The 12282-nt window shown below is 42.7% G+C and overlaps 1 protein-coding gene across 8 annotated transcripts in view; it reads right to left on the reverse strand.

Annotated features, from left to right (window-relative positions):
• LOC126428074 (fasciclin-1) overlaps positions 1–12282 on the reverse strand; it is a 603451-nt gene that overhangs the window by 104695 nt on the left and 486474 nt on the right. For all 8 annotated transcript variants that reach the window (XM_050089964.1, XM_050089961.1, XM_050089963.1 and 5 more), the window contains exon 3: positions 11392–11686. In XM_050089964.1, the coding sequence (XP_049945921.1) occupies positions 11392–11686 (295 nt within the window). The remainder of the gene's footprint in view (positions 1–11391; positions 11687–12282) is intronic.

Below are 12282 nucleotides of genomic sequence, written 5' to 3' on the forward strand. Positions count from 1 at the left end.
TCTCCCTTGTAATAATATTCCAAATTGTTTTGATTTTGTTATCAGAGGTATTAATCTCAGACATGATGCACATGCTTCTGGACTTTTAAATAAATGTAGCATAGTAGTTTTTATACTATTTGGCTGTTTCTGAGTCATTACTCTTTCTTGTTGTTAGATACAGTTCCCTTTTGTGATTACAAGATATTTTTATTCCTTTAGTACAGCCGAGGTTTTTTTTGCATCGTTTCTTATAATTAGATTTAACTACTTTCTTGGGGAAACAGTTTTCAAATTCTCTTGCAAGTGTATCATGAAATAAGTTATATTTTAAATTAGCATTGGGTTCCTTGTACACCTCATCCCAGTCTAACTGCCGAAGATTTTCCCTGAAATTTCTAATTGTTGAGTCATTAATTGAACGCACAACTTTGGAGGGTAGTTTTGAATTACTGAATGGAGTTATGTCATATACTGTAACTAGCTGAGCATCATGATCAGAAAGCCCATTCTCAACAGGACAAGAATTTATGTTTTTAAATTTATCTTGGTCTATAAAAGTGTTATCTATCAATGTGCTGCTGTCCTTTACTACCCGAGTAGGAAAATTAATGACAGATGTCAAAGTGAAAGAACCGAGCAAGACTTTCAGGTCATTCTTCCTATTACACTCTTTCAGTGAATCAACATTGAAGTCCCCACAAATAATAATTTGCTTTCCCCTATCTGACAGATAGCACAACAAGGCATCCAAGTTTTGCAGGAATAAATGAAAGTTTCCTGAAGGGGACCTATATACTGTTGCAATTATAAAAGAGCCCTCCATCAGTTTAAGTTGACAGGCACATGCTTCTATATGTTGCTCTAGACAAAACTTTTTTGTATCTAAGCTCTCTACACAGTGATAACTTTTGACAAATATGGCAACTCCTCCTCTCACCTTATTCTCTCTACTCATATGTGCAGCTAGTTTATAACCACTGATATTTATCTTTTCCATATCAGGCAGGATGTGATGCTCAGACAGGCATAGTATATCTTTTATTTTATCAGATTCAATGTCATTTAAACAAACCAGGAGCTCATGTACTTTATTCTTCAATCCCAGAATATTTTGGTGAAAAATGGTAACATTATTTTTTACTTTACTTTTGTGATAATCTACTTTTTTCTTTAATCCACCAATATTGAAACATATGTCAGAGCTTGGGGAATAAATACATAAAGAAATAACGAAGTGTTTAGCATCAAGGCGGAATCACAATTCCCAGATATGTTATACGATTCGTATTATCTGAACACAAGTACTCAATTAGTTTTCTTTCCCATAGCTGTTTCTCTTAACAACTTTAACTGGCCACAATAGTCGGGGCTCGAACTTCCCCCCCAAAGCAGAAAACTGTTGTTATCAGAAATGCCTGTGTTATATGTTTGTAATATTATGAGATATCACCGAAGATAAGAAATTAGTCACCTTTTTGTTTGCTTTGTCACATCTACCACATTGCTGGTCAAAGTTAACTTATCGCAGATCCACCTTTATCAGCATTCTCCCCCACCCCCTCCCTTTTATATAGGGACTTGACGTTTATGATAGTTAGTTGTATTTCGTTGTAATGAGTTCAGCACAGTCACAGCTGTGACTGTGCTGAACTGATTACAACGAAATAGTGTTTACTTCAGAATTTAAGAACAGCCTACAATGTTTTACCTGAAGTTGCCTGATTGTCAGAGTAGTTTGCGCGGAGCAGAGCAAGTGAGACCTTCCCCAACACAAGTTCCCAAGATCTCAACTGTATTGAAGTGGAAATGGAACGAGTGAGTGTTTTTTACAATATTTATAAATACGAATTCTTCATAAAATTTACAATAATAGATACGGCAGAGTAAATATGGTGGATTCATGATAATACTCATACCATGTATGTTATTAGTTTCTTCTGCATAATGATTTTATTATTTCTTTATTGACATGTGACGAGTTACATATAACTATTACGCCATTTTCAAGTTCATAGATATTACATACAGCATCATGAAGTTCTTTTCTCAGTTTTTTTGCTCTTGGAGTTTGTTTCAAACAATGTGTGGTGCTCGCTTTTTATTTTGGACTAACTCCAACATCAATTTTTTGGAAATTTGGGATAAGATCTTATGGGACCAAACTGCTGAGGTCACCGGTCTCTAAGCTTACACTCTACTTAAACTAACTAACGGTAAGGACAACACACACAACCATGCCCGAGGGAGGACTCGAACCTCCGACAGGGGGAGCCGCGCGGACCGTGACATAGCGCCCAGACCGATCGGATACCCTGCGCGGCTAACTCCAACATCACAAACAGTAAAACATTCAGTTTAAAACGGCACAATAGCCTATGTAAGTGATGAGTTAATAAAATTAGCAGAATGTATAGCATAACGCACAAAAGTAAATAAGGAACACAATACAAGAAATCAGAATTAATACTTACCCGAACACCACAAGAAATTCATATTAGTATGGTATTAACATTTGAAAATCAATTTACAGTTTCATAAAGTTATGTGTGTGTGTGTGTGTGGGGGGGGGGGGGGGTCCAGAAAAATGTAGACCCTCTTTATAGGTAATATCTTTGGAAAAAGGACAAATAATCGCAATTTTGCACGGTAGTGTAGTCTACTGTTTTCTGAGCAGATCTCGGCACGCATTTTTCAGTAGAAGACAGTGTAGCAATGAAGAAGTAAGATTGTGTTGCCCAAACAACAAAGCCGTACTGGAATACGAAAACATGATGGAGGTACAACTGCAATGGCGTAGTGTGTACGAAACTCAGGCACTAACAATTGCAATGTCTTATCGTATCTGGGATAAATCTGAAGTCGACAGTACTGTTCAGGACGTGCGAAAGGGAAGGGAAGGTCCAGCCAAAAACATGGAGTCCAGCTTCCAGCGCTGCTCTGTGGCAACATTTTACTAGGTCACCTCAAAAATCTGTGAAAGCGGGGTAAGCCGACCCAGCACATGACGAATTCTGAAGATTGCAAAGTGTACATTCCAAGATCGCTACACGCTACGAACGAGGACGGCCCGGATCGAACAGTGGAGTACTGCGAGTGGTTTGAAGGCACATTTTTTGCGAGGATGGACGGTTATACGGTCTGCCGAGGCGGAATTCAAACTGAATTTTACAGTAACACAACTGTGTGTAATGGGCTCCCGAAAATCCACACGTTAATGTGTGGTGTGGTCTGTCATCACGCGCTTTGATTGGCCCGTTCTTCTTTGGGGGTTCCGCAGCTGTTGAGGTAAGGCTTCGTACACTGCAAACATCGATTTCACCTGCCAATCGAGAGGTGTTTGTAAATGAAAGATTATACCGACAACAAGATGGCGCTCTACCTCGCTACGACAGAGATGTCAGAGCCTTACCTGCATGACGGATAAACGCCGTCGCCCCCAGACCTCACAGCTCAGCGGCACCGACGTTGTTTGGCTGCTAATGGGGGTCACTTTGAACCTTCCCCCTGTGCAAGATATGCACACACCTCAGCTCTACAACTACATAAATATGCACTCATTTTTGCTACAAAACTGAACGGACTGTGCAACAGGCATTCTTTCAATTAACTCTTTAATTTAAATGTAGCACAATCACTGGAAACATGCATGCCTGAGTCACTCCTTTCTGAAAAAGGGTCAAGGTTGTCTTTCGTTTCAATAAGGTTTCATAAAATGATATTATCCACTGTTGATCTATTACTTTAGAAATCAGTCCTCGCACAATCCGTAATTCCTTAGAGATACGTTTCTAGTCTCGATAAATAATGTTTGTTAGGCATCGAGTAATGATATCAACTGTATTCGTTGCTGGTAAAGGGAGCTTCTCTTTCATATACAGGATGAATTCTTTCGTTCTTCCGGAATTTTCTTGTTTTCAAACACAGACAGTTCGCTTACGGATTTTCTCCAGCATATGTAGATTCCTTATTTTCAGGTATTGAGTCACACGAAGTTGTACATTTTTTCCTTTACATTTAGAGAAAATCCGGGATTTCTAAAACTACTACAGAAAATATGGCAAGGAATGCAGTAGAAACATGGGACATAACTGAAACAATTATAAAGACCTTAACAGACAACGGAGATGGGATCTCGGAGGTGTCGATGTCGGTTGGAACTACTGGATAGATTTAAAAATGAAGACACGCCTACGAGAACGAACAACAGCTCCTCTATAATGGATAAGACCGAAGCAAAACGATTGATGTTGTGCGGGCACGTATGCTGTCTGAGAGTACACTGGCGACCTGAGATGGCTTCCAACTAAAGAAGAAGAAGAAGAAGAAGAAAGAGCTGTGTCAGAGAGGACTTTGTGGGTGAAATATTGCAGAGATAAGCGACCTTGGAAGCTATGAAGCGAGAGAAACAACTATGTTGTATTACACTGCAAGAGAGTTGTTTGCTTTTGTTCTAAAGCTCTTGCCATATTTGTTGGCTTTAGCATGAAGAAAGTGTTGCGTAACATTACATCTGCATTAAATAATGATGAAAAAGCACGTTGTTTCTTGTATATTACCAACAGAATCGTGAAGAGTACAGCAGAAAAATTTGACTGCTGGAAAAAGTACTAAGCAGCCAGTTAGTTTTTGGTGCAATTATTAAAATCTGGCAGGAAGGCTACTGTCACGCACCACACGGCCAACGAACGACAACGGACAGTTTGGTCGGCCGGAATGTGCTTAGCGTGCACTTTAGTTTGGTCGGCCGGAATGTGCTTAGTGTGCACGGGCGACGAAGCGACTGGGGGGGTTCGGGACCCACCTCCACAGTGTGGACCCCGGGTCGGAGGTTCGGTTCGGCGATTTCTTGTGTCTAACAATATTGGCGCATTGAGAGGAATATGGAGACTGAGCTCATGACAATAGGTTCATCGTGGGCGGCAATGTATATGGGTCCATGTGAAATGCGACAGCAAAAACAAACGAAAAAAAGTTGTTGCTCGAGGAGAAATAAGTGAGCTGCTACATTCAAACTTTTTAATGGAGATACAGCTCTCCTAAAACAGGTGTCGTCCTTGGAAATTTTGGAGCCTGCACAATTCCTCAAACAATTATGAAACAGTCCGTATTCCAATTCAGTTTTAAGGTCAGACATTAATTTTCTTGCACCACATTGCTCGCTACTTTTTAAAAGAGAGATGGTCCACCTGATGATCAGCTTTTTTGCAATGAAATAAATGCTACCCATGAGACGACTGCTAAATCCCCTCTTTATTCATAATGTCGGCTGGTAAAACTGTTGTTCTAATACGTTGCTTTTTAACAATAACTGATATCACTGCTCTAATTTTCGTAGTCCTGAACGTTAGACCCTCAGCCTTAGCAGTGCTGTAGCTTGTAATGGTACTTCAATTACGTAATCATTCTGGTACCTCACCTGAACCTCTCGATACCAGTAATATTCTACTTTATTTCTGTTAACTACTTAACATATTTCTGAGACAACATTCAGATTTGATTTCATTTGTGATACATCGATATGTTTATATTGCAATGATATTATTCTTATGTGCATTCTTTCTTTTGTCACTATGATCTTTGACGTACTTGTAACTCTGATTTTTGGGCACGTAAGCGATAGTTGTTAGAGAGTCGGACCTTGAGAAAGTCAAGTGTTGGAAAGACGCATAAAATGTGAAGTTTTGTGTGTTACGTGATATTGCAATTAAAAGGAAGTGTAACTTAAATTTGGAGTGCTGATTACTTTTTTACATCACTATTGTGCTAACTTTGAAAGGTTTAATCTCCAATAATGGTTTGTGAAGCGCATCTACATAACTTTTGAATATAGCAGAATAAATCCTAGGCCTCTTTGCATCCGAGCTTGGAATCATAATCACCTAGATTTTCAACGATTGAGCCAAGATTTTACGAGACCAGCGTGGGAAACACAAAAAGATGAGTGCCTAGTTTTTTCATTATTACATGAAATGACTATTAACTGTGATCTAATGACACCTGCCACTTAATATGACTGTTGGCGCCCGAAAATGCAGTATTTAGCAGCGTGAGCAACACCACAATCGTTATTAAATTCTGACCTTTGTTGTGGTAGGGTTGTTAAAAGCTGCAATAGTGTTACTAATAAATAATACGTTCAGGACTACGGAAATGTTTCCTTCCAGCGGACTTTCAAACGTACAACTGTCGACAGAATTGCTGCTAAACGCATTCGTTCCAACAGCGACACGAGATGGAACTGAAACGCCAAGGTAATATCGGGTAACTATGAAAACCGTCGGGGGATAATTGAAGTTTTAAATGAAATAGTCGGCGGTCAAGTCTCCAGTGCAACGGCTACAACAGAAGTCTGTGGTTTCAAAAATAGCCTCCCAGACTTTGACTATCTTCTCTCTGTTTTTCAAAGCATGTTTTCGAAGAGTAAAAGGCATTTCAACTATCTTCAGGAAAAAAAAAACAGTGATGCGGAGTTTTGCAACTGTGCTGCGTCAGAAGGCCTAGCTTACGCGAAGAACTTAAGAAATGAAGCTAAATGGATCGACTTTTTAAATTTCATAAAACGCTCGACTAATCTGCTGCCTGAAGCTTCCACGAATTGAGATGAAATGAGGGACGAATGCGTTGGGAATCCATTGATGTCACAATACAACCATGTGTACTTCCAGGTACCGGAAAATATTATAACACAGCTGGAAATAAGACTTTCACATGTTGATCAACTCCTCTTTCATAAATTAGGCGATGCTACCCAATTTGGATTCCTTGTAGTGCGCCGGCGAATAGCTCGCTGTTATGTGTACAACTGGAGACTATTTTTCTTTCCAGCATAAAGCATCATTTGAGTCTGTCAGTTTGGGAGGTGTTATAAGAAGAATGAAACGGACTGAATTCTTTCAGAAGTTTCTAAACTATTTTATGTAATTCCTGACATTTCTGCAACAAATGTTTCAGCTGAAAGGAGGTGTTTTTTTTTTTTTTTGTCTGGAACGTGTAAAAACGTATCTGAAGAACAGTGTGGCCTAGGATGGCAGGCCGGCCGGAGTGGCCGAGCGGTTCTAGGCGTTTCAGTCGAACCGCGCGACCGCTACGGTCGCAGGTTCGAATCCTGCCTCGGGCATGGATGTGTGTGATGTCCTTAGGTTAGTTAGGTTTAATTAGTTCTAAGTTCTAGGGGACTGATGACCAAAGATGTTGAGTCCCATAGTGCTCAGAGCCATTTGAACCATATTTTAGGATCGCAGCTCTTGCTTGTACCTCAGTTGAAAAGCCAGTACTTGAAAGCAGACACACATCGTAGGATGATATATCGAAAGATTCGGGAAGAAGAATAACCATCGAGTTAGCTTGTTTTACGAGTAACAACGATCAGACGCCCTATCTAAAATGCCATTATTAATTATTATTATTATTAGTAGTAGTAGTAGTAGTAGTGGTAGTGGTGGGCGGCGGCTGTCGTTAGGAACGCTAGGTAAGTGTACATTAATTGGGAAGGGAAGGCGATTTTCCAGTGTTCAGGCCCATGAGCCGCCACAAATAGACGGTCTCGTAGAAAGTAATCTCTGCCACGGACTTGAAAGCACAGTCATCACGGACGGAGATTTGAGGCGCCGCCGGTTGGTCGGGAAAGCTGCTGCTGGGAGCCGGCCTGAACACTGGCGACGACAACCAGCCTCACACGACAGGCTGCCCCGCCTCCTTTTACAAACAGACGACGCGTATTCGAAACTGAGGCTAGGCGCGCACGAAATACACCGACGGAAAACAAATCGCAACACCACGAAGGTTCTGGAAGTTCGTAGACGTGTTTCTCCATCTGAAAGATGACGCCTATCCAGATTTCGTACGACAGTGGCGCCATTAGCGTCACTATGATGATGCAAATCAGGTTTGATTTGAATACACGCTGTAACGGTCGTGAGCGTGCGCGCGCTGAGTTGGTGTTGGTCGATAATGCCTATAAGGCGATAGAGACACCATTACGAATACCGCACTGAGTTTGAATGATGTGTAATGCAGCTACAAGGAGCTGTACCGAGCGAGGTGGCGCAGTGGTTAGCACACTGGACTCGCATTCGGGAGGACGACGGTTCAATCCCGTCTCCGGCCATCCTGATTTAAGTTTTCCGTGATTTCCCTAAATCGTTTCAGGCAAGTGCCGGGATGGTTCCTTTGAAAGGGCACGGCCGATTTCCTTCCCAATCCTTCCCTAACCCGAGCTTGCGCTCCGTCTCTAATGACCTCGTTGTCGACGGGACGCTAAACACTACCCACCACCACCACCACAAGGAGCTGCGGTACTACAGAAGGACTTGGCAGGAACGGAGCCACTGTACACGGTTGCTGGCACTGGTGATCGCGAGAATGTACGGCCACGTGGCACCAACCAGAGGGAAGACCATCGTGTTCAGCGTACGGCTCTGGCGTGTCGTACTGCATCTGCAGCAGTTGGCACCATAGTGACACAGCGAACCGTTACAAATCGGTTACTTCGAGGACAGCTCCGAGCGAGACGCCCTCTAGAGTGTGTTTCACTGACCCCAAACCACCGACATTTCCGACTTCCGTGGTGTCACGCGAGAGCTCACTGGAGGTCTGACGATGGCACAGACCCAGGACCAGCTGCCTGTTGCTCACGAGGAGGCCAGCACCATGTCTGCGTGCTGCACACACTGGAGCGTCTGGAGCGAGTGTGGGTTGCGATTTCGTACGACAGACCGCAAATCTGTAACTCGGTGTGGGTGATGCCACACATGCGGTGCTTTCCAACAGGATAACGCTCGTCCATATACCGATGTTGTAACGCAGCAAGCTCCACAGACTGTCGACACGTCGCCCTGTCTCGCTGCTGTCTCCAGTGCAGCACAAATGGGACTTGGTCGGACGACAACTCCAGCGTCATCCACAAACGGCATTGACTGATCGGCTGCAACAGGCACGGAACTACATCCGGCACCCGCACAACACAATTCATGCGCGTTTGCGTGCTTGCATTCAATACCCTGGCGGATGTACTGCTTGTTAATACACCAGCATTTCACATTTGCAATGGCTTTCCTCGTGCTGACATTAACCTATTATTGTGGCCAAGACACGAAGCCCACGCCTACCACGGTAGTACAAGTTTATATGCCAACTAGCTCCGCAGATGACGAAGATATAGAAGAAATTATTCAGATAGTGAAGGGAGGCGAAAATTTAATAGTCACGGGTGACTGGAATTCGATAGTAGGAAAAAAAAGGAAGCCGCCTGGTAGAATTTTTGCACAGAGCATAACTTAATCATAGCAAACACTTGGTTCAAGAATCATAAAATAAGATTGTATACTAAAATAGGGAGGGCTAATAGAAATGCTTGGGCAACAGAAGAGATATTGAATTTAATTGATGAAAGGAGAAAATATAAAAATGCAGTAAATGAAGCAGGCAAAATGGAAAACAAACGTCTCAAAATGAGATCGACACGAAGTGCAAAATGGCTAAGAAGGGATTCTAGAGGACATATGTAAGGATATAGAGGCTTATCTCACTAGGGATAAGACAGATGTTGCCTACAGGAAAATTAAACAGACCTTTGGAGAAAAGCGAACCACTTGCATGAATATCAAGAGCTTTGATGGAAACCCAGTTCTAAGCAAAGAAGGGAAAGCAGAAAGGTGGAAGGAGTATATAGAGGGTCTATACAAGGGCGATGTGCTTGAGGACAATATTATGGAAATGGAAGAGGATGTAGATGAAGATGAAATGGGAGATACGATACTGCGTGAAGAGTTTGACAGAGTACTGAAAAACCTAGGTCGAAACAAAGCCCCGGGAGTAGACAACATTCCATTAGAGCTACTGACGGCCGTGGGAGAGCCACAGTCCTGACAAAACTCTACCATCTGGTGAGCAAGATGTATGAGACAGGCGATTTAGCCTCAGACTTCAAGAAGAATATAACAATTCCAATCCCAAAGAAAGCAGGTGTTGACAGATGTGAAAATTACCGAACTGTCAGTTTAATAAGTCACGGCTGTAAAATACTAACACGAATTCTTTACAGACAAATGGGAAAACTGGTAGAAGCAGACGTAGGGGAAGATCAGTTTGGATTCCGTAGAAATGTTGGAACACATGAGGCGATAGTGACCCTACGACTTATCTTAGAAAATAGATTAAGAAAAGGCAAACCTACGTTTCTAGCATTTGTAGACTTGGAGAAAGCTTTTGACAATGTTGACTGGAATACCCTCTTTCAAATTCTAAAGATGGCAGGGGTAAAATACAGGGAGCGAAAGGCTATTTACAGTTTGTACAGAAACCAGATGGCAGTTATAGGAGTCGAGGGGCACGTAAGGGAAGCAGTGGTTGGGAAGGGAGTGAGACAGTGTTGTAGCCTATCCCCCATGTTATTGAATCTTTATATTGAACAAACAGTAAAGGAAACAAAAGAAAAATTCGGAGTAGGTATTAAAATCCACGGAGAAGAAATAAAAACTTTGAGGTTCGCCGATGACATTGTAATTCTATCAGAGACAGCAAAGGACTTGGAAGAGCAGTTGAACGGAATGGACCGTGTCTTGAAAGGAGGATATAAGATGAACATCAACAAAAGCAAAACGAGGATAATGGAATGTAGTCGAGTTAAGTCGGGTGATCTGAGGGTATTAGATTAGGAAATGGGACACTTAAAGTAGTAAAGGAGTTTTGCTATTTGGGGAGCAAAATAACTGATGATGGTCGAAGTAGAGAGGGTATGAAATGTAGACTGGCAATGGCAAGGAAAGCGTTTCTGAAGAAGACAAATTTGTTAACATCGAGTATTTATTTAAGTGTCAGGAAGTCGTTTCTGGAAGTATTTGTATGGAGTGTAGCCATGTATGGAAGTGAAACATGGACGATAAATAGTTTGGACAAGAAGAGAATAGAAGCTTTCGAAATGTGGTGCTACAGAAGAATAGATCTGTATATCACATAACTACTGAGGAGATACTGACTAGAATTGGGGAGGAGTTTGTGGCACAACTTGACCAGAAGAAGGGATCGGTTGGTAGGACATGTTCTGAGGCATCAAAGGATCACCAATTTAGTGTTGGAGGGTAAAAATCGTACAGGGAGACCAAGAGAGGAATAAACTAAAGAGATTCAGAAGTATGTAGGTTGCAGTAAGTACTGGGAGATGAATCTTGCACAGGATAGAGTAGCGTGGAGAACTGCATCAAACCAGTCTCAGGTCTGAAGGACCACAACAACAACAACCTATGATCTTGTAGTGTTGACGACTGGAATATGTTACTTACAGAAATGTGTTCTCGGAATTTCATTACTCTACATTAATTATGTTTTTTCGTGCTGCGATCTGTTTCCCTCCGTGTAGCCTCGTCCTATTACCTACAGTTTTTGGCAAATGTTGTGAGTGGAGAGACTGACCGGACGCGGTGCAGGCCCAGGTCGAGGTTCTCGGACTGGTTGAGGAACTGGAAGGCGTCCGGGTTGTAGAGCTGGCCGGACGTGGACCAGACGGGCTCGAGCACCGAGTCGACGACGTGCAGCACCTGCTTCTTGCCGTGCCGGTTCACCGCCTCGTAGTTGGAGCGCTCGGCCAGGACGCGCGCGTTGTTCACGAAGATGGTGTCGCGCCGCCGGGTGATCCACAGCGGCGGGTTGCCGTCCAGCTCGGACAGCACCTTGTGGCCCAGCTGGTCCAGCGAGTGCGCCAGGTTCGCTGCGGGCACAGCAAAGCAAGCAGGCAGGCGCGTCAGCGCTGTGGCTGGCGAAACGTCACTAAAACAACACACCCACGTCTGCCCCAGATCCCGAGGCGAAAGCCTCGACACTTTTATCCGTCGGAGGATACAACCACTGCTTAGCACCTTTTATTTACTCTTCGAAAACCACCCACCTTTACGTACAAGATCCGTGAGCGACACCACTAAAAAACAAAATGAGAATGCTGATACATTTAACTGGCAGAAAGCAAAACCTTGTGCTGAACAATTCAAAGAATGTTTGGAGGATACAAAATTTTAGTGACTGGGGAGGAATCTCAAAGGGAGTGCCACACTGTTCAGTTTTGGATCCATTCTTATGCTTTCCACTTACCATTCGACAAGCAGACTTGGTACCTTTGCAGGCAATACTAGTGTTACAAATTCAATTAGCGAGAAACCAACAGAACAAATTGTTAATGACGTTTTTCAAAGAATTATCTAGTTCCAGACTGAGATTTTCACTCTGCAGCGGAGTGTGCGCTGATATGAAACTTCCTGGCAGATTAAAACTGTTTTAATCTGCCAGGAAGTTTCATATCAGCGCACACTC

Source organism: Schistocerca serialis, chromosome 12 (assembly GCF_023864345.2).
Source record: "Schistocerca serialis cubense isolate TAMUIC-IGC-003099 chromosome 12, iqSchSeri2.2, whole genome shotgun sequence".
Classification (NCBI taxonomy): Eukaryota; Metazoa; Arthropoda; class Insecta; order Orthoptera; family Acrididae; genus Schistocerca; species Schistocerca serialis.